Here is a 23,794-nt window from a genome sequence, read left to right as displayed (position 1 = left end):
ACTAGAAGTGATTTCAAAGACTACAGCATATGGTGTCCTGATGACCACGTCACGACAGTACTGAATTGCAATTACGTTTTGGCGGCACATTACATCAAGATGGACAGCAGCCTCGGAATTTATAACCTATCCAAAGGAAAAGTAACTGTGTGTGTGGCACAAATATGTGATAGATGTTTCCATCATCATTATTCAATTTCTGACTTCTATTTATTTGTCAAGGCAACCATTCTGAAAATCGTGAACAACGTTACATACAAATGTATTTGTAATTAATGTATTTCGTGATCCAAGCCAGCTATTTTTGTATCTTTATGTAACCTAGGAACTTATTAAAGTAAACATGTCATGAAAGGAAATGTACTGGTACCACACGGCGTCTTTCACTTCTCCTTTTGAAGGAAAAGGGGTCTATTATTAGACTCTGCCCCAAAAATAGAGCGATTAAGGGAAAACGGAAATGATTGAGATAGAACGTAGAACTTCTTTATAGAGTAAACTCTGTGTGATCATACACATTTTACATACATATAAACACAAGGAAATTGTTATGAACAAGTATAATTACCCAAACACAACACAATTACCCCCCCCCCCCCACCCACCCGCGTTGCATGGAAATTATGGACGTGCATTCAATCAATCATAGGCATGAGTGGTTGGTGAACACTATAAATCGTTTGATTGGCGAAGCTTTCATGTATTATCTTATCGGGTTTACGACATAAATAAAACTGACTTTGAATTACCTAGTGGGTATTGAGCTATAGTATACTCAATAAATGGGAACGACATACTGCTCTTTACTTTGAAAGATATATTTCATACAGAACTGTTATAATAATGAGTATGGATTAGTGCAAGAATGTATCTCCAGGTAGAAATTATCGCCTAGTGGGATCCCTTTCATTACTGTACAATAAAAGCCACAACAGAACGTCGTCTGACTCGACAAAAATTTTCCCAATATTCACTGCTTTCCATTTAGTGACTCGACAAAATATCTCACTGAGGTTTCTACATTTTACCGTCTTGTACGTCACAAATATGTGGATTTTAGCATCTGGCTGGACAAAATCGTATTGGCATTGTTACATTGTATCGCCTCGCTCGACAAAATGTAACCAACGTTGCTACATTTTGTCGTCTGGCTCAACAAAATATTACTGACGTTGCTACATTTTATCGTCTGACTCAACAAAATCTTATTGGCATTGCTACATTGTATCGTCTCGCTCGACAAAATGTAACCAACATTGCTATATTTTATCGTCTGGCTCAACAAAATCTTACTGACGTTGCTACATTTTATCGTCAAACTCAACAAAATCTTACTAACATTGCTACATTTAATCGTCTGGTTCGACAGAAATCGTACCAACAGTCTTCATTTTTATCGTCCGGCGCTTCAAAAATCGTATTGACATTGCTACTGCCATGTTCGATAGTCTGACTCAACCAAAATCTTACCAACATTGCTACTTTTTCTGGTGTACAAATATCCTACCAGATCGCCGCCAAAATAATATGTAGTGTAACATTAACAAGTTGAACGAGTACTTTCTTTTAGGCTGCTGTCGTATTTGTCGACAATCAGCCCAGAGTATGGTAGCTCACGATCACGTAAAAAATGCATTAATGTTGACAAGATTTTTGTCATGTCAGACAATAACTTGTAACAATTTCAGTAAGAGTTAGTTAATTATGTAGAATAATCTAATTGCAGTGACACGGTTCATATTTCACTCTCCGTTGGCTTCTATCAATGAAGGAGAACCCAAGTGAGTAATGAATATGTTTATATTGTCTCGATTCTGGAATTGTGTAATGTTTTAGGCTGCAATATTTCTTGTTTTTGGGTATCTCATACTTGTATTTGTATTGTGTTTATGTAATATATTTGTTACATTTTATTAAAATTGCTTGAAAAATAAGTTTATGCATTGCCGTTAGCAGATGAATAAATTAAAATGTTGGTATTTCTTGCCAAAGTCATGTTGTAAATTTTGATAGCAGCCTGTCTACCTGACGAACTCTGTAATTGAAAACCACTCATACATCAATTCCTTGTTTCATACAGCATTTTTAGGCTTTAAGTTGTGGGAATTGTCTGGCTATCCAAGTTTTTAAAATACGTCTGCAAGACAAATTCTGTCATTTGAAAACAACTTATACATCAATTCATTGTTTTCATCTATTGAGATGTATCTGTGGAATACTATTTAAGGCCAATGGCCCACTTACTCATGTGTCATCCCGTTCATAATGGTTTATTGCGAACGATAACTACTTTCTTATTTAGACACCCCGGGGAATGTGCAGACACTATCAATCACGCAATGAAATCCAACATGTTTATAAGCTTCTAATATGTTACTATATATGATTCCCTCCGAGATGTTTATTAGATCATGACATGAAAATCATCGCGTATTTGTAACCTAGGTAACAGTGAAATAGTTTGCATGATCGAAATGCAGGATCATTTATAATTTGTATAATCGAAAGGAGGTTCGTCTCAATTTGCATAATCGAAACGGAGGCTTATTTATAATTTGCTTAATCGAAATGGAGGCTAATGAGGATAGTCTCTATTGCTCCGACTCTGACACTCGGGTCTTCACTTCCACCCTGTGGAGTGTGGGGGGGGGGGGAGGAGGGAAGGTTGAGAGTGTGAGGCCACATTGGCAGGTCAGGGTAATTGTGACTACATGGGATTGTCAGTTTTGAGGATTTTGACCCTTGTCGACTTCCATTACGGTGTAGCCAATAACTCTCCATGTGGAGGTCATTGCCATGTGGTACAGTGTCCAAGTACCTAGCATACTGAGATCTAGATGTTCTGTAACATCTTAATATCTGACATAATATTCACTACTATGATTTGTGTAAAATATTGCTTTGTTTTAGAACTTCTCAAAATTGTCAAATTATGAATGTACAGTTAAAAATGAAAAATGAACAGGAAACAATTTACAGTGGATTTACAAGAAGCGGGCTGTAGTCTTCTAATAAGATATCAAGTTTAGTGAGACTGACAACAAGATTTTGTGTTTAAGATAAACACAATACAGATAGCTGAGATTGACCCCCACTGTGAATGTATTTAATTGTCAGGTCTGTGTGATCACTGTATATTGCTGAACACTACATGAATGCTTGTGTCCGGTCCGGGATGTACCCTTCTCTCCTGTTTAAATGCTTTAGTTTCACACTTTCACATTTATGGAGAGAGAGCGAGAGAGAGATAAGAGACTGACGAGAGAGAGAGAGAGAGAGAGAGAGAGAGAGAGAGAGAGAGAGAGAGAGAGAGAGAGAGAGAGAGAGAGAGAGAGAGAGAGAGAGAGAGAGAGAGAGAGAGAGAGAGAGAGAGGGGGAGGGAGGGAGGGAGGGAGGGAGGGAGGGAGGGAGAGAGAGAGAGAGAGAGAGAGAGAGAGAGAGAGAACAAAGACAGACTAGTGTTGACTGTCCTACAACATGAACAATGAACAATTTTACCAAGTCTACCATGTGTCTATTCTCAGAATCTCTATGGTTGTCTGAGGTCTATTGTAATAGTAGTAGAGTAGTGTGCATGCTGCTACTGTTTACGTCATTAACAAAATAAGGAGCCCACACGGTGTAAGTGTATTTGTGAGTTGTCCTTTTAGTGTCCATCTCAACATGAAACCTTGTGATCAGGCTCACTGATCTTGATAATTCATTTAATAGCTTTGGCTCGCTTCTGGGAAAACATTGTGCTTATGGGAAAAGCATTGTATATACTGAGAAGTTATGGTCTGGACCTGAGCCATTCAGTTCACATTCATCAATGGTGCTGCACAAAAGTAGAGATGTGAGAGAAACTATAAATATTGCGACCAGTAATCATCAAGTATGACAATTAATACTGGAGTAGTGCCTCAATTCATACACTGTAAAGATTAATCTGGGTGACCTAGAATTAATGAAATTGTTTATTTATTAATTTCCTTTTGAGACTGAATACCAATTACTTATAATGTAAGTGAGCTATAATGTGTAAGGGCTGAGGTCAATGGTTATTATGTTTAAGGGCTGAGGTCAATAGTCGAACAATGTAGGATAAAACATTCTTTTAGTTTGGGGTTAAGGGGGGGGGGGGTTAATTCTCATCATACAAAAACTATGGAATCTGTTTTGTACCCCTGAAGAAAAATATTTCTAAAATATGTCATGAAATGGAATAGCTTTCACCATAGTAAATGCATAGCACTAAATTACATTAAAAGTTTCAATAAAAGAAATATTTTCCCCTCTGGCTTTGTATTCATATAGCATAGCATTATATACTACTACATACGGAATGCGACAATTTTATTTTGGCCAATTATGGTAGAAAAGGGGTGGTGGGTGGGGGTGGGGGTGGGTCTTAGGCCTAACTAAACCAATTTATAATCTTTTTTTATCCTGCAGTGAACTACTGATCTCACATTTAACCGATGTACCAATATTGACTAAAGTCAGTGAACAGAATAATACTGCATGCGAAAATGACACACACATATATATTTAACATTTATTGCCTGCTGGTTATGAGGTTACTAGTAGACAGCTATTAATCCCGGGGCTATTATGTAGCAACTATTTCCCCAAGGCTGTAAACCGAGAGAAATAGCTGCCACATAACAACATGCCCTATAACAGTGTGACGTAATATTTGGGTTTGACCTCTTGATTGTGGAGAAATGCAACCTACCAATTCTGTATGCATTCACTTTAATACACATATCAAATAACAACAGATATGTCTATTTTAGGCATTTACAGAGTATCTGGTAATGAAGACAGTCTTGCGTTGAGAGATAAGGAAATAATTTTCCGCCTCGGGACAGTGAAACCATTCTGCATCAACAAATAATTATATCTTTCTCCACCCAGTATGACTTTAACGGTTGTGAGCACGTGTTTTATAGGTGGACGTAGAGTGTTTGATCTATGCTCCATATACAGCCTCCGATAGTCTATATCTTGCCTCAGTATTTTGATAAAGAGATGATAGTCGAAACGTCAATGTTATAACTCATGATACGGACAATTTACTTGTAACTTTTGCACTCCAATTATGCATACTGGGGGTTAGGTTCTGTTCGGTTCCTCTTATTCCAATGTTGGTATAACGTTTACACTTGGGATTAGCCATGGTACGAAATGTCTGTTATTGCTTGTGTTTTCAAGGACAGAAACGGTACCATATTACTTCCTATCTAACCACGTACAGACATGCTTGATAAGATCTATGTAGGTATTATTGACTAAATGAAGAAGTATCTGAAGTTGGTCCATATCCCTTTAAAGAACATAATGTAACTGCCTTGCTTCCTTAAATGTTTGCCAGTTGAGCATGTGATGTGAGAGGTATAGGGGATGGAAAATTAGTGTGTGTTATATTGTAATTCTGGGGGCGGCTTTCATACAAAAATAAACTGGAAAAACTGGGACGAACAGAATCTACTCTTTATACCATGCAATTACCAGAACATCTAATTGTGCACGTTCGTCTCATTACTGTTGTTCCAACTACCATCCAAAATTCACCCAATTTAATTTACTCATAATTGGAAACCTCTGATAAAAGCCAGGATCCGACCTTGTTAGCTTTCATCAAATTACAAACGACCTAAGAGGGACCTTGTTCAATATCGTCTTCACATTACATAGCTGCCTGATATTTTAGATAGCCCCAAGACTTGGCTATCTGACTCGACATACTGTTCTGGTGAACGACATTGTCCAGCCAGATACCCTAGTCTCTGGGATAGATTCCAGCCTATAATACAACAGTGGAAACTAAGCGTTCAGCAAGTATTACAAATAGAGTGACATGTTGATAAACTTTTGGACGAACTCAGACCACTATAGTGGTCTGAGATTGTACTCACAGTAGGGTTCCGTTTATTCCTTGGTTTGAGTTTTTCATCTGAGCTACTCTCAGCTGGTTTCTCACTCTTTTTCACAGACTTCTTACAATGTATGTTTTGAGACTTCCCATGTTTACACTATTTTGATTACAGCATGATTATATATTCGCACAATAACTTGAAGGCGCCACTATCATCCACGTTCACCCACTTTTGTTATCTACCACATCAACAACAATAGTTTTAGTTTGTGTCTTAGTCCGTTGAAAGTTTGGTTTCTGTAGTTCTATTTATGTGCAACACACACAGACACATGTACTATATCTCCTTCCATTGATTGACATATACACACAGACATACAGACAAATACAGCACTTTGTTTCAAGAGGGTCTGACAGCCGTCGACAAACATAAAAGGTGGACGTGTCTATGTACGACGGTAATTATTAATGAGTTAATGAGACATCCTTGTTAAAAAGAAGTCCTTGTTATAAAAAAAAAGACAAAGGAAAGAATCACAAAGAAAAAAGACAACAGAACATTTAAAAAAAATACTGTTTGATTGATTCACGCAGGCGTAGATTGTCACGAGTATATAAACTCAGTAAATCCCTGCTTGTCGTGGCATCTTTCAGACTCCCACACTACGGTTGGGTCTCTTCATGTCCACTTGCATGCCAAAGGCATGATAGACTAGCTTGTCAATTCCATCTGACAAACTGCTGAGATGTATGCTATTAACACAATCCTCCATAGACAAACTATGACTACGTCTGGAATTGGAATTAATTTGTGGCATTACTTTGCTGTGTAAAATTACACTGCACATTCTTCTCAATTTTACGGAGATGTGCCCCACGAGATGAAATCATGTATGCTTACTACCAGATTAATTACGTATCACATAGCAGTAGATAATTTATCGTTTGCAAGATAGTCACTGTGTATGCTATACATGTATAAGTTGTGACTAGTTTAGTTATCCATGTTATCACAACTCATCTGAAGACAAAACATTCTACACCTTCAATTTTGCCACTGCATTCAAGTATTGTCTGTCTGTCTGTCTGTCTGTCTGTCTGTCTGTCTGTCTGTCTGTCTGTCTGTCTGTCTGTCTGTCTGTCTGTCTGTCTGTCTGTCTGTTTCTTCTTCTTCCGTCTGTCTTTCTGTATGTGTCTGTCTTTGTTTTCTTTGTTAGTAGTTTGTGTGTGTATGTATGTATGTATGTATGTATGTATGTATGTATGTATGTATGTATGTATGTATGTATGTATGTATGTGTGCGTGTGCGCGTGCGTGCAAGCGTGCATGCATGTATGTATGTCAGAAATATAATGATAATAATGACAAAGAAGATATGTAATTCGTCTTATCTCTGCAAGAAAAGCTCTCGGCCTACATACAGTAACGTGTAACGGAAAAAATAGCTTGACTCTGCCATAAATTTTGATGATTTGCAATACACTCAATAAAAATACTCATTTAAAAAGAAGACACGTGAAATGAGTAAAAAAGTCTGTGTTTGATATTTAACACGACATTGTTTTTTCACTTGATATGCTAAGCCAATTTTATGTATACGTGGGGGACTTTACAATAACAGCACACCTGAACCACGACCTCAATTCCAGTAAAAAATCCCTGGAAACACATCTAATACCCAATACCGATTTGACCTATACTCATGCCGCCGTCAGTTTCGGCGATAAATATCAGAACTATGCAAATCCCAAACGGGATAAAATATTGAAATCGCGAAAAAGTTAAAATCGATGACAAATAGTGGCGAAACTGTTCCCTGTGGAATGCTGGGATAGATGTATGTTTTGCAGTATCTATATACATTGACAACTAGAATCGTGATACGAAGAAGGCATGTATTGATATAACACACAGTGATATTCTCTATGCAGTATCGGTATTGTTGACACACACACACACACACACACACACACACACACATATAAACACACACACACACACATACACACACGCACACGCACACAAGCACACATACATACGTACGTACGTACGTACATACATACATACATACATACATACATACATACATACATACATACATACATACATACATACATACAAACAAACACACACACACACACACACACTGCACTATACGTACATACTCTTAGACCATGCATGAAAGTATCACCCACACAGATACAGTGTGCTTTATCGTCGATATTAATTGTATTCCTTGGCAATATATATAGATTAATTTCAGTCCTATGTGATTGTGTTTTAATACTGCACGAACTTGTCAAATGTGTATTTATCACGATTTGGTACATGAGTTGTTACGACTGGAGACATTGCCTGGCTAGACGTTTGTCGCCAAATCACGACACGTTCGTGGTGAAAAAACGTGAAGAGTTTTTCAATTATTTCGTTGTGTCCATCGTATAATGTCTCACATTTATTGTCCAATCATGACATCCTCATTACTTGACAGGTTATAGATGTTCATAAAAGCACTGACGGCATATAGCACCTTGTATACTAGTTGTGGCCTGACGGCATACAGCACCTTGTATACTAGTTGTGCATTGACGGCATGCAGCACCGTGTATACAAGTTGTGCACTGACGGCATACAGCACCTTGTATACTAGTTGTGGACTGACGGCATACAGCACCTTGTATACTAGTTGTGCACTGACGGCATGCAGCACATTGTATACTAGTTGTGGACTGACGGCATACAGCACATTGTATACTAGTTGTGGACTGACGGCATGCAGCACCTTGTATACTAGTTGTGGACTGACGGCATACAGCACATTGTATACTAGTTGTGGACTGACGGCATACAGCACCTTGTATACTAGTTGTGCACTGACGGCATGTAGCACCTTGTATACTAGTTGTGCACTGACGGCATGCAGCACCTTGTATACTAGTTGTGGACTGACGGCATACAGCACCTTGTATATTAGTTGTCCACAGTACTGACACAGAGTTTGTCGACTCGAGTTCTGTTTCTTCGCAAACGCTCAGATATGCCGGTCTGTATTATATCGTTCTGCAGTGACATTTGAAAACGGATATTGGACGCGCAATTGGCAAAATTACTGAATGAAACTCAATATTTCAATCTCTGTCTGTATACATTCATCCATCTGTAGGTAATACGTCTTCAATGGATAATTGATAGTAGATAGATAAGATTGATATTTCAACCTGTAGCTATAGCTGTTTTTTTAATATAAAATTATGGTGGGAACGTAACACTATCACGGGAAAGTCTCTACCCCTTTTCTGACATGAACAATAGCAAATTCCCTACCCCTTCTTACACAGTAAGCTTTTTTTAAAATCTTCGATATGAACCCTTTTCCAGCAACCCATTTGCGCACAAAACAAAATGCAAAAAGCACACCACATTTCAGACGCTGGCGCCGAATCAATAGGTCCCTTTGGGCAGCACGAACATTTGATTTTCAATTCAAGCCCCTCCGGGTATTGCTTTGTCAAATGTGATGTACATGTTCTGTTACGTTTAATTTACAATTGCATATCCCACATGAAAATTTAGACTAAATTTTATAGATACATTCATTTTTTAAAAAGAAAAATTTTCATGTAAACGCAAATGTTGTTATTAAATTAGTAACTGTTGCTGTTTGTAGTGTTAGTGTTGCTGTTTGTGGTGTTAGTGTTGCTGTTTGTGGTGTAACTGTTGCTGTTTGTGGTGTTAGTGTTGCTGTTTGTGGTGTAACTGTTGCTGTTTGTGGTGTTAGAAGTCCTTTTCAGCAAACTCAGCAAATAAGTCGGAATGCAGGGTATGTCTCTAAATCATAAGTCATCGAAAGCTAGATACTCCGACATGGTATTGTCCTCGAAGGTTTGGCTGATGCAATTTTATGAGATCTGATGAATACTGTTGGTAATCTGCCCGGAGCCGTTTTATATCAACCGTAGTACCACACGTGTACGCCAGCCGACTTTGTCATCGCTGATGTCGATCTTTTGACCCAATTCTAGATTTTATCCCAGATTCATTTCAAGTAATTATGTCAAATATTCTTAGTCTAGGCGGGAAGGTCGACAGTAAGAATTTATCCTACTCATCACAATATTAGGTACTTCCTTCTGATAGATGACGAAACCTATCAATAACACTAGAAATTATATTTTGTCTGACCTGTTCCTCAAGGGAAGTAGGGTCAGACTATATAGTGTGTGAGATGTTTCCGTAATCACCAATGGTGCTACCTCTAGTGTGGCTACCTGCATCTCAATTACAATAATGTCTTTACGCCTTTACACCCTAATCGAGTAAAACGATTAGTAAGTTAGTTAGACTTTAAAAATTAACACTCCGAATTTGGGAACTCTTTTTATTCAATTTGGAAGAGGCTGTATAAACGTGTGGGATGTTTTGTTGTTGTAATATCCAGTGTTTTTAAATATCGCGACTCGTGTCTCACTGGAATTATAAAGAACGTTTGTCTGTTTTGCTGTCATTCAATAATAAAAATATAACTTATTTATTAAGTGTTATCTTTTAAAAATTAATATCATTCCGTTGTGCCACTATAGATCCGTGCCAGGGGTAATAAATGTAAAGCGCTTTGAGCACAGAGTAGGAATGCACTATATAAAAAACCCAAAATTCTGTGTATAAATATATCCTATATATATGACATATAGCATCCTGTGTTTATTTTCCTTTCTAATATGATCGCACAGCAATTTTGACAATTATTACCTTTATTCATTTTTATATCTTAAACTAATCATCAAGTAAATTGAAATGAAACTAATCAGTTTATATTAGGACAACAGATGTAATTGGTCCCCGTTAACCTTAAATAATTAATTTAACACACACTTTTGTTTACTTTTAATTTCTAGAAAGGCTCGCAACGACATTCGATCGACGCAGATATCTTCAGTACTGGATGGAACATTTCCAAACTTTGTAACGAACCAGCTCGACTCGTAGGAAATGGTTTCGCCTTCACACACAACCGACTACGTTATCTACGACTTGAAAACACAACCGATGTATTAATCCGCTACGTGAGTACACAACCGATATATTAATCCGCTACGTGAGTACACAACCGATATATTAATCCCCCGATACATTAAACCAAGATGCGCAAAAACACAACCGTTATATTAATCCCTATAGAAAATGATGTGATATATTAATCCACTAATATATTGATCCACTACATGAAAACAGCCATCTGTACAAAAATACAAAATAGCTACCAGTGGACTGGTGTAAACCCTGTGATAGTGGACTAGTGTAAACGCTGTGATAGTGGACTAGTGTAAACCCTGTGATAGTGGACTAGTGTAAACTCTGTGATAGTGGACTAGTGTAAACCCTGTGATAGTGGACTAGTGTAAACTCTGTGATAGTGGACTAGTGTAAACTCTGTGATAGTGGACTAGTGTAAACTCTGTGATAGTGGACTAGTGTAAACTCTGTGATAGTGGACTAGTGTAAACTCTGTGATAGTGGACTAGTGTAAACTCTGTGATAGTGGACTAGTGTAAACTCTGTGATAGTGGACTAGTGTAAACCCTGTGATAGTGGACTAGTGTAAACCCTGTGATAGTGGACTAGTGTAAACCCTGTGATAGTGGACTAGTGTAAACTCTGTGATAGTGGACTAGTGTAAACTCTGTGGTAGTGGACTAGTGTAAACCCTGTGATAGTGGACTAGTGTAAACTCTGTGATAGTGGACTAGTGTAAACTCTGTGATAGTGGACTAGTGTAAACTCTGTGATAGTGGACTAGTGTAAACCCTATGATAGTGGACTAGTGTAAACCCTGTGATAGTGGACTAGTGTAAACTCTGTGAGAGTGGACTAGTGTAAACTCTGTGATAGTGGACTAGTGTAAACCCTGTGATAGTGGACTAGTGTAAACCCTGTGATAGTGGACTAGTGTAAACTCTGTGATAGTGGACTAGTGTAAACCCTATGATAGTGGACTAGTGTAAACCCTGTGATAGTGGACTAGTGTAAACTCTGTGATAGTGGACTAGTGTAAACTATGTGCATTTTGTTTGAGTAACATAAGTCGTGTTCAACAAAGCAGTAAAAGTAAACTAATATATCAATTGTTAAAACATGAAGCAAGGCTCCAAATGTCTGGATTATTTAATTTATGTTGAATGTAGAATAGGCGACACTGACAAATCCAGGCTGTCTACAATCAGCATGTAACACGACAAAAGTAACATGTAATATGGCATTTTCCAAACGATGATAGATTAGTGTTAGACGTACGTATAGGCATTCGGTCAGTGTTACCCGCGTTCAAATGAATTCGAATGCAGTGGGGGGGGGGGGGGGGGGGGCAAAAATCCACATGCGAATTGTAGCACCGTATACAAGCCATACATATATCCAATGGTTTATATGACATTTTCCTATATGATACACATATGGAGAATGCACATGTGCACGTACATACACATACGCGCGCGCGCACACACACACACACACACACACACACACACACACATACATACTGACACACACATATATTGACACAGACACACATTATCATAACACATCTATGAATATATCGTCAATTTGATTCCTTTTACATAAATATTTTGACATCAATTAAGTACAAATATTTATATTTTGCACGACCACTAACACAAAAAAATATCCGAAAAATTATTTTTGGCATGGAAAGTACTGAAATACGTTGCTCTGAATTAACCCTGTACTAAAATGGTAACGATACACATGGGGATCATAAAATAGAAGGAATGCAAAATTTAAACCTGAAACAATAAGTACACCATAGGGTAATAAACAGTCTGCTATTTTTAGGCCAGAATACAATCTACTGAACAATATTAATGTGCGCCGTGTTGAATTCTGACACGCTTTGTAAGGCCGAAGGGTCAATGAGCCGCCCTACTACGTAAACTTGTGTAACTATATATTTTGACATGTTTTGGTGGATGTAGTGGATAAATAGAATCTCTCGGGGTCGCGACTCCTAACGAGTTTGTTATATCTGACAGGAATATCCAATGTAAACTTCTTTCATCGTGTGGTAACCTTTGACCTTCACGCAACTGAAACGTGAGGTGTATTAGCAAACAAAGGACTGGTGAGATGTTCATAAAAATGCAGGCGTCATATCATTGAACGAATTATTTTTAGGAAATATGGTGGCATGCGTATGAATAGCCAATTGAATTGACAAGGATTGTCAACATTACATGAATTGAGGTTAACTATAAAAAAGTCAATAGTTGTATTCGTCTAAGGTATTACTTCAGCAATGTATACGTAATCAATGTATAAAATACACTATGTCTGCCTAATTGGCAAGTATTTATAGTACGTCTCCGCCATAAACTCGACAACCTTGCTGCAATTTCGGTTGATTTTACGTTCGCTATTCGATTTGTGTCGATCAGTTCCCGTTTTTATGGATGATGGAACACTATGTCGTTTTTGATTGCTACTCGCCACTTTCAGATACAGTGTATGCGATCAGACTTGTAGAGTTGACTTTAATCCAAATTTAAAGTCCAGTCTCGGGCGAGGTCAGCCGTATAATACCACGTTCGTAATTATCTGTTTTAGCGATTTTTTTTATGACGACATACGCTTTTTTTTAGAGTGAGACAATTGGTCTATGGAATCGACTGTATATGCTTACAATACACGAGCTATCTGTGTTATGCTGGTGGTATATACAGCAATGTATACACGTAAGAGCAACAGTCTGAGAATATCTGCCATCTACAGGTCTATATTCAGTATTGTTACGCATAGATATCTGGTATATAAAGAATAAACTGCATCACTTACCGTTAGTAGAAGGGACAAGTGTACGACGGACATTACCAGCGCTACGTTCCCTGTAGTCCTTTGCTAGACGCACACACAAAGCAATCACAATATAAACACCATGGCCTCCAAGTGATAAAGGTGTGACCGGTACAGTTTTTAATAACTAACTATGGTCATCCACATCTGTTAACCATGGCGGCGGCGGTGGTGAGATCTACACACTCCACATGCTCAGTCCGTTTTGAAGGTCCATTTACTGATGTAGCTGGCTAGCATATTGCTCCGTACATTCACCGCATACAGTCACCACTTAAATTATCAGTAAATAAAAGTAGCATTTGGCATTTGCAGTGAATGCCATAGATACAACAGGAATGTGGGTAGAGCTGCAGAGTGGATATGTATATCATTAACCTTGACGTATAGGGTTTAGTTAACAAGATAAAACCGTTATGTTATCAATAGTGATGTACCTTATCATGTGATGCCAACCAGGATTCAGTGAAATACAGAGAACCAAGTGTTTATGTTACATGCCTGTATGTATCGTCATAGCTTTGGCACATTCTATTGAAATGATAGGGATGGATTAGGACTCAAGGTATCTCATTTTTGTGTAGTTTACAGCAAATTTATTTCTCCGATGAGGGCGTGGTGCTGAAGCGATGTGATGTATGTGTGTGACAGTATCTGTGTGTGAGCGAGAGAGAGAGAGAGCGAGAGAGAGAGAGAGAGAGAGAGAGAGAGAGAGAGAGAGAGAGAGAGAGAGAGAGAGAGAGAGAGAGAGAGAGAGAGAGAGAGAGAGAGAGGGGGGGACCAGACAGACAGACAGACAGACAGACAGACAGACAGACAGACAGACAGACAGACAGACAGACAGACAGACAGACAGACAGAATCGGTGGGAATAACCCACTCGCCCGTGGTGGGGTTAATATAAGGAAAAAAAGAAATGGTAAAGTTTGATTGATTAATCTACCAAATGTTTCCCTTATTGTGATTGGCTTAATGCAACACGTTGATATAATTGTAACAGCTGTAGTATCGGTTAACACAGTGGTGCAGAAAATATAGGATCTCATTGATAGGCAATATCATTAGCGATAGGCGATAATGTAATATATAGTACCGTTGTTTTAATTATTCCAATGCATGATAGATGATGAACCATAGGCTTAAGACGTCTGTAATAACCTGATTGTCAAGGACCGAAACACTATCAGATTACTTCTTCCTCTATGTACTAACCTGTTTACGGCGCTTGCGGTATATTCCGATCAATCTCTATACATTTAGTCTGTTTACGTCATTCGTGAGATAATGTGCAGACAATTTTGTGAACGACCACTAGAGGACGCACTGTAGAACCGCTGGTAGTCTGTAGCCAACATGGTCTCTAGCTAAACCAGGTGTGAATGCTATCGATACTGCATAAACACTAGATAGCTATGGGCGACGATCTGGTATTTTTTTTCCAGGTTAACTGGTTTCTTTTGTGACGTTAAAATAATAACATAACAACAATAATAATAATCCTTGAGATGAAATAAAAAAATTAACAAATGGAAAAAGACCGTTATAAGTAGTATTCTGAAGAGAAAGCTTCACCATCATGTCAACACACTTCAGCCATAGATGCTATTTTTGTCGTTTAGTTTTTTAACCGATCGATGACCATCATGTTAAAGAGGTCACCTAGTACATGTAACATGCATGGAAAAGAAATACCTGCATTATTTGACTTCAGCCCGCTTGACCTACCTGTGTCAATCAGGTCGGGAGACAATCGTTTCGTTTGTAAGTACACAAAACTTTATTCGAACTTTGAGACCATTTGTATCAAAACCGAAATCTATTTGTCCTTGACCTCCGAATTTCCGCTATTGCGAAGACACGCATGCGCAGAGTAGCGTTTCATCTCTCTCTGGGTTTAAACGTCGCTAAAGTATCGCATCGTTGCTGTCCAAAGAAATGATGAAGTTTATCACCTTCGCCGTCGTCTTCACTGTCGGCCTTCTGGTTCAAGGTAAAGATAATAACTCTTTAGTATCCACTAAGTTGACCGGTTTATTTGAGATTTATGAATGAAGACTTCAAAAGAATGCAGTCTTGTTAGATCATATTTTACCTGTAGAGTCAACTACACTATAAGGAATCCTGCAAATATTATGCTGACAATTATATGTATGCATATAATGCATGGTCTTTATCCCTATATATCCAAACACTTTATGTCGTTTATATGGACAACTTATATTTTGAAAACTCCGGTATAAGTTATAACTGGGACTGTATTTTTCATAATTTCTTGTCTTCATTTTTGATTTCCTTGCTTTTATTATACTCACAGAAGCATGTATGATAGATACAACTCGCGAAAGAACACCGATGCGTTTGCTTGAATTGCTCGAGGCAACCAGAAGTAAGGAAGGTGGATAAACACCACGGGATCCCCTGATCCCATAACCCTGTTTACTGATTAGAACAATATATATTATCATAATAACAACTGTCACTGTTGTCACTTTATTAACCGAAAGTTTAATTATTGTATAACATGCTAGCTACCACAGATATATATGAAAAAAGTGATGCATCAGCCTACATCAGAGGCTTATCATAGCTCTCTTCATTCGAGCAAAACGCACCTTGTTTTTTTCGCCAGTTGTAGCCTACAGTTCAAAACATATGAGTATCCCACACATGTTTTGGCAATTTTTTTTTAAGTATTATGATTCTCGACTGTTTACATATGGGCATCAAGCGAGTGTACACAGTACGATTAACGATAAGAGCAGAATTTGCAGCTAATTGAGAAGGATTCAAATGTTTCCAGTGAAAGTTTGATATATATTTTTTACAACAACGGGCATGCACAGCGACGAGCGAAACGTGACAGATACTTGGATTGCTTTCAGTTGAACTAATCACTCATAGAATACAGGCTTATATTTCACGAGGCTACTATCAACTCTTTATTGCTTGAAATAGTTTGAAAATTAAATGCGCTGTATGTAGACACAATTTCTGTTTTTTGTTGGACGGTAGTTTGTTTTGATCAGAGCACTATATTCATTGACAATTGTCAAAATGCAAATAATTAGACATTGTACGCATGTTAATTAGTAGTCTATTTCATATATAAGTAGTGCTGTACAGTAAGAGGTTGCAATCGGAATCGCATGGGGTGTTGAATTTCGGTGCGGACACAAAAATCGATTCGATTGGATATATCGCATTGTAAATATATTTTTTTCACAGGTGATTCAATACTGTTCAGCGTCTACGATATTATGATTAAGCCAATATATCTAACAAAACAGTTATCGAAAAACGTTCTAGTTGCAGCTAGTACAACTTTAGGAAGCGGTTATCTATTCAAAATCAGTTTTGCGATTACTTTGATTTGACCTTTATTGTGTACAACGTCCAGTGTCATCACACCATATCCGGTCACCATGAGTGTCTTTATCTTATAAACACATACACGGATTTTAAGTTTATTCGACTTTTGATCAACAGGTCGATGTGCTGAAGCTCAGAACCCAGGACCCGGCCATCATCCAAGCGGCGTCCATCCACCAATGCCTCTGCTTCGTGCGCTAGGCTCACAGAATGTTCCCACTCCGATGATGCGCGCAATGTTTATGCGCCATGCTCTCGGGGTGAGACCATAATAAATTCATTGTAAACAGCCTTTCAAGTGCATTATAACTGTAAATCAAGATTTCACCTTGGCCTTGTGAAGAAGTTCATAATAACATCATATCTACAAACGCGAAAACATGATTATTACGCCCTCATAAGTCATACAATAGTTTCCTTCGTTTTGCAATACTAATCTTATATGTCGTAATATGCAGATCTACACATTATACACTACTGGGTAGCTATAGGGTTTAATCTATAACAACAGTCACGTAAAATTTTACGGCATTTATCTCCTTATTTACCCTTTCCTTTTTCGAATTGACACATATTACTTCATAAACTATATTATTTGTAGTTCGATTAATTATACAGTTGCGACGTCGACATGAGCCGTTCCCGAAAATTTTGTTGATCATTTGAATTTTCACAATTCCCTCGATCGACATTCTCAAAAGTTCCCCCTCTCGAAAAAATGGCGACGAGCTCAACTGTTGTCGCAAAAGAGAACACAGCTTACCCTTTTACGACAATGTCGTTTGTCTACTAATCCAATTCTACTAACTTTCTCCATTTTTAACGTAGCATTTACAGCAAGGCTTTGGACCCGCAATGTCCCCTTCAGCATTCAACATGCAAAACCATAGAGGTGACTTGTTGAAGGATGCTTTCAAATTTATCATCACAGGCAAACAAATGGGAAAGACGATATTTGACGGGATCAAAGCTGGGAAGCGAGACAGCAAAATTTACACTTTCCAAGTCGATCCAAACGTAAACAACATCTTATCATACATGTAAGTGTAAGCATTTTATCTTTAGCTTTGTGTTTGTCTGTTTCGTTTTTTAAAATATTTTTTCATTACTACCAAAATTAAGAGGGTGTATAGTTTCAATATTAATAAGGCGATAGGATGTTGTTTATTTCCCAAGCAACGTTTTTGTTACAATGTATGAATTACACAAACAAAATACAGACACAAATAGCGCGCGCACATAAAATGATACATTTTATCTCACTGTGAACGCAAATTCGCGTTTCAATCTTTCTTGTCTCGTCTGTTAATGATAATGTTGTTTATTTGTGTTCACGGAGAGATAAAATGTATCATTTCATATTTTTTATAGTGACCATGGTGATATGAAAGGCTTTACCATTGACCTTATTAACCTAGGTAAGACAAATTCTTTTATAAAAAATATATAACATTATATTACCATAAATGCCAATGCATCCATGTTTGTTTCGAGTCGAACTCATCTCTGATGACGCTCTGTGGTGCGTTCGATTATGTATGCACGGGGCACATAGAGTGTAACGTCGTGTAGTAATCATACGTAACTTAGGGAAAATTTGGGTTCTTCGATGTTCCCTGGCAGAGTAGTAATCACTCATGCTGACGCGGCCGTTAGGAGAGAGCCCCCGCAGCGGCGAGGCTGGATAACTGAGACATTAGGCAACAACGCGTACGTTTGATCACATGATCGAAGATCATAACTATCCGTTACAAACTATGACTAATACTGTGACCCGACTGTATGTATAATTTGATGTCCACGTTTGTCACGGTTATCCATTTTCAAATATCTCTGACATTTGTTTTTCTGTTTTAAGTATGTGAGGAGGCTGGAAGGCATTGTGAAATTGTGGGCGGACCTCATCACAATAACTGTGTCACTGGTCACTATGGACTTGCAATGGGACGTGGTAAGTTGATTTGACTTTCCATACAGACTCGACGTTCTGAAAAGTAGTCAACTCAAAACTAAGTAAACAAAATGTGTGAACTTTGCCGCTTTGAAAAGGATTATAAAGGACACACAGCGCATGAGTTATTGATATATTCTAGTACAATAATCATGACCCAGGAATAGCCCAAATGATGCTATCATACAAATAGATAGTGTAAGTAGTCGTGGTTAACTTGTAGTAAATTCTACATCGCTGATCTGTGACCGCAATAGTTCTCGTCACTTTCTGGTATAGTATACATTCAAACTGCCACACCCCCAAAAGCCATTATCAGAATATTGGTATGTTTAAATTTACATATAATGTGAATTACATGTAAATTATTACATTTCACACATTGCATGCTGGGTTCATCACACTGAGTCACATGTGTTCATTTACATAATGCCCTCATTTGAATAATCAAACTGTCTGACGTATGTAATCTCTCCCCACTGCGACCAATCAGCCATGTGCATATTTTCAAATCATAATATTCATAGTATTCTATGACAAGCTAGAATCATCACATCATAGATAATAGCCGTAGACTGGAATTACTCTCCCTTTTGTGGCATATTTGCAGGACTTCTTGGGCGAAGCTACGACGCATGCTCACTAACCTTTGGTACCAGCGAACTGGATAAGGTATCTACCCAATCAGATTCATACTGGAAATTTGAAGGCCGATCAAGCTTCTTTGTCAAGGAAGGTAACCCAGACAAGTTCGACCCAAGTGACTTAACTGGAAAGACAATAGGTATGTGTCTGTCTGTCTGTCTGTCTGTCTGTCTGTCTGTCTGTCTGTCTGTCTGTCTGTCTGTCTGTCTGTCTGTCTGTCTGTCTGTCTGTCTGTCTGTCTCTTTAGTGGTATTGTTTAAAACATGTGTGTTTGTTCCCCAAAGGAGGGAGGATATTCCAATTGGTGAATGAGAATGTGCCACCCAAATATTTCAATTTGTCCTCAATAGTTCTAAACATAGGTTCACTGTATGTTGTTTAAAAGTCACTTACTATGAGGTTGATAAAAACATGTACTGATTCTTTGCTCAAGAAATGTCTCTAATTCTCGAGTAAAATGTATAATCAACTTAAAAAAGACACGCAAAATGCAACTTCCGAGTGTCAAGTACCAGGTATTTATAACGGTTGGTTATCATTCACTGGTAATCTCGTGATGACCATAAGAAGTTACCTACAGCGCCCCTAACGACCGAAAATTATTTTTGTGGGGCCTTGTTTTTACAATAAAAATATTCCTTTTAGAGAAATGTTTGGATGCTTGGATGTCAATGATGACTTTGCACAGTTTACATGTGCCGAACGTTAACCATCCAATGACATTTTATTTTGCCTTATTAACTAACGCTGACTGATATTTTGTACCATGTTTATAGTACATGCTTGTGACGTTCTATTGTTGTGACGTTTTGTTGTACATGCTTGTGACCCTAGACTGTTTAGATACGTCGTGTCGCTCCGCCCTCACGGGCTTCCACTGCATCGGGTTTATCGATGTGTGAGGGCGCCCCGTCACGACAAACTTTACAGAGGTCCACAGCACCCTTGTAAATAACCTTTGAACTTGTTGCAATATAGGTTTCCCTGTTGGTTGGGCGAGTACTCACAACTGTCTCCTCCATAATCACGTGAATACAAAGAGCTCATTAGGAACACGTCAGATTGTCTACGTGGAGGATATATCAGAAGGAGTCCAGAATATCGAAAACGGCAAGGTAATATTGGATAATTCATGAATAGCCGCCATTCTTGCAAGGACAGAGTAATTTCTAGTGTAGTGTAGTGTAGTGTAGTGTGGTGTGGTGTGGTGTGGTGTAGTGTGGTGTGGTGTGGTGTGGTGTGGTGTGGTGTGGTGCGGTGCGGTGCGGTGCGGTGCGGTGCGGTGCGGTGCGGTGCGGTGCGGTGCAGTGCAGTGCAGTGCAGTGCAGTGTAGTGTAGTGTAGTGTAGTGTAGTGTCGGTTACCCAGACCCCGGACCCAGACTCCATTGCGTGCTCTGACCTCATTGGCCCCATCGGGTAGAAATGAACCACCAGCGGTGAGTCTGGATAACCTACACTGGGTGGCCTACGACTATAACGGGATAAGATTTTACCTGATGCCATACATTAATTTGGATATCTGAACGTGCCTAGTATCGGTTACCTAGAAACTCCATCCCCTGTAGAGGCTGATAGTAGCCCTGGGTAACCGAGACTATACGTGCCAAGTTTTAAACATCATCGAACCCACGTGACACCCCATTGACATTTCAGCAACGCTAACCGACGTATGCTCTCTTTGCCAGGCGAAAAAATATACTGTGGAGAAAATGAATCGTGCAATGTTGTCGGAGACAAACTTGCATAAAATATGATATTTAGGGTTTGCCGTTTTTCCCACAGTGTAACTCATTGTCTTGTGTAGCCGTATTGGATTCTAAAACGATTTTTATTTGTATATAATTTTGACTATTTAAAAAAACGATTCACTGTGTGACTCCTGCTAAAGGTCATGTGCCAATGCTTTTATATATTCTATATATGTAGATAGATGCGTTGTTTGCTCTCGAAAGACCCGTTGATTCAGGGGACGATGAACAAGAGCAACACTATGAGATGCTTGGCGGAACACCAGCTGGTCTTGAAGCCATTGGTGAGCCAGTCAAGTGTGCTGATGGCGTTCACTTGATAACTCGAAAGGATAGCGACTTATTAGAATGGTTCAACCAGGGAATCAAGGACGTTAAAAAGAGCGGGAAATATGCACATCTTTGCCAGAAAGCCAAGAAAGAGCATGGTTAGTTATTTGACGTTGAATTTCCTTGTCATATCTTTCGGTATGAGTACAGACAAACTACCAATATGAAGTCAGAGAGTATAGGTTTTAAATGCTTAAAATAATACAGGCATGTATGAATACTCTCTCTCTCTCTCTCTCTCTCTCTCTCTCTCTCTCTCTCTCTCTCTCTCTCTCTCTCTCTCTCTCTCTCTCTCTCTCTCTCTCTCTCGCTCTCTCTCTCTGAGTCTAATAATACGTGTAATATCTCGTTTTAGGTACAAGGGGACCTGTCGAATGTGAGTTGTAAGAGGATCATGTTGAGTGAGTGGGTGGGAAGAATTCTTCGATACCAAGTTATTGGAATCATAGAAGATCTTGTATTTGTTATATTACAATGCTTCCAAAACAAATCATTTTTACATCACTATGGACGGATAATAAATACTGAGTGATAGAACCCAAAACTTGTTTCTGTCTGATTCATTTGTTTTCAATAAAATTGCAATGTAACATTGTACAAATCTGTTGTTCTAGTGTTTGATTTCTTCAAATAAAATCACTTTAAAGGGAAATGCCAAATCGGGAAATACAGAAATGTCCATGAACTTTGAATTCTAGAGAGATTATTTTATTAACCAATACGATTATGAAAATTGAAAAGGAACATGTTTTGGTGGTGCTAAAACTATCAACAGGACATGGCAAATACAGCATGATACACATATATACAGTATATACAATACTATAATACAATACTATAATATACTGCACAATAAGGTAAAATACAATAATCACAACAATAATGATGATAAAAGGAATTGAACCATTCCGATAGGATAGTAAAATGACTCTTGAGGAGTTATGCGAAGTAATTGCTCTTGGATAAAGCTATTCTTAAAGCGTACGTGTAGTTTTGATTCTAAAACATCTGAAACGTTTCCCAGAGGGACGCAATTGAAAAATGCTGTGTGCTGGGTGAGAAGCGTTATCAATGATATGATGGTGGTGTTGGTGGTGGTCAGTGGTGGTTGTGGTGGTCAGTATAGTGGTGGTGATGATGGTGGTGGCGGTGGATGGTAGTAGTGGTGGTGGTGATGGTGGTGGTGGTGGTGGTGGTGGATGGTGGTGGTGATGTCAGTTCATGGTACGTCCCATGGTAGTAGCAGTCCCAGTGGTGTTGTTGTTGGTTGTCATTAGACGTTGATGGCGCTATCGCAGCGTTGGTGAAAAGGACACTTGGTAGTATATGTGTTCTTACCATTTCAGTGATGATGATTGAGGTAGTGATGGTACGCTTGGTGTTGTTGGTGACCATGGCAACAATATTGGCGTTTTTCGGTCGAACTTGTGGGTTTTACAGAGCCACATCTGATGATCCTAGAATCTAGGTGAGCATGAGCCAAACCTTCCTTAAGCTTGGTCGAGGGGATTTCCCTATGGGTTAACGCCCCTGCTTTAGTGCGCATGTTCAGACCAGTCACCTGCCCTATCTAATGTAAGTCAAAAGGCCACTGTGTATGTGCAGCAGTAATAGACGACGGGCCAGCATAGTGAATAATTAAAAATAGGTGTATGTATGGAAATCTACGATTTCTACACATGGCAAGGTCTCCCCCTCTCTATGGTTCAGTACAAGCCAACGTTGATAAGGAGCGAAGGGTTGATTAAACATATTGTTTCCTTATGTTGAACTATTTCATACCAAATCATGCTGTAAATGCCACTGTAGATATAATATTGATGTTACTTCTTATAGGACCTATAGTGCTTCCAAACACACTGTTTACAAAGTCCTGGTGTAGACCAATAACGGTACAGCGGCCCTTTTTTAATTTCTCAACTCCTTGGAGGGCAAGCAGTCTCGAAGCTTCATCTATGATCGAGGCATATGGAATTCCCCTTCATAAAGGTCATAAACTCATACAGTTGAGTTGGACTGAAGTACA

General features: G+C 38.6%; 1 protein-coding gene across 2 annotated transcripts in view; it reads right to left on the bottom strand.

The window, feature by feature from the left end:
* The window catches only part of LOC144451373 (uncharacterized), a 38,495-nt gene extending 24,285 nt beyond the window's left edge, over nt 1–14,210 (bottom strand). For both annotated transcript variants that reach the window (XM_078142192.1, XM_078142195.1), the window contains exon 1: nt 13,707–14,210. In XM_078142192.1, the coding sequence (XP_077998318.1) occupies nt 13,707–13,739 (33 nt within the window). In that variant the 5' untranslated portion in view covers nt 13,740–14,210. The remainder of the gene's footprint in view (nt 1–13,706) is intronic.
* Between the last annotated feature and the right edge of the window lie 9,584 nt (nt 14,211–23,794).

This window comes from Glandiceps talaboti, chromosome 21, assembly GCF_964340395.1.
Source record: "Glandiceps talaboti chromosome 21, keGlaTala1.1, whole genome shotgun sequence".
In the NCBI taxonomy this organism is placed as follows: domain Eukaryota; kingdom Metazoa; phylum Hemichordata; class Enteropneusta; family Spengelidae; genus Glandiceps; species Glandiceps talaboti.
This window is presented reverse-complemented; position numbering and strand designations above follow the sequence as displayed.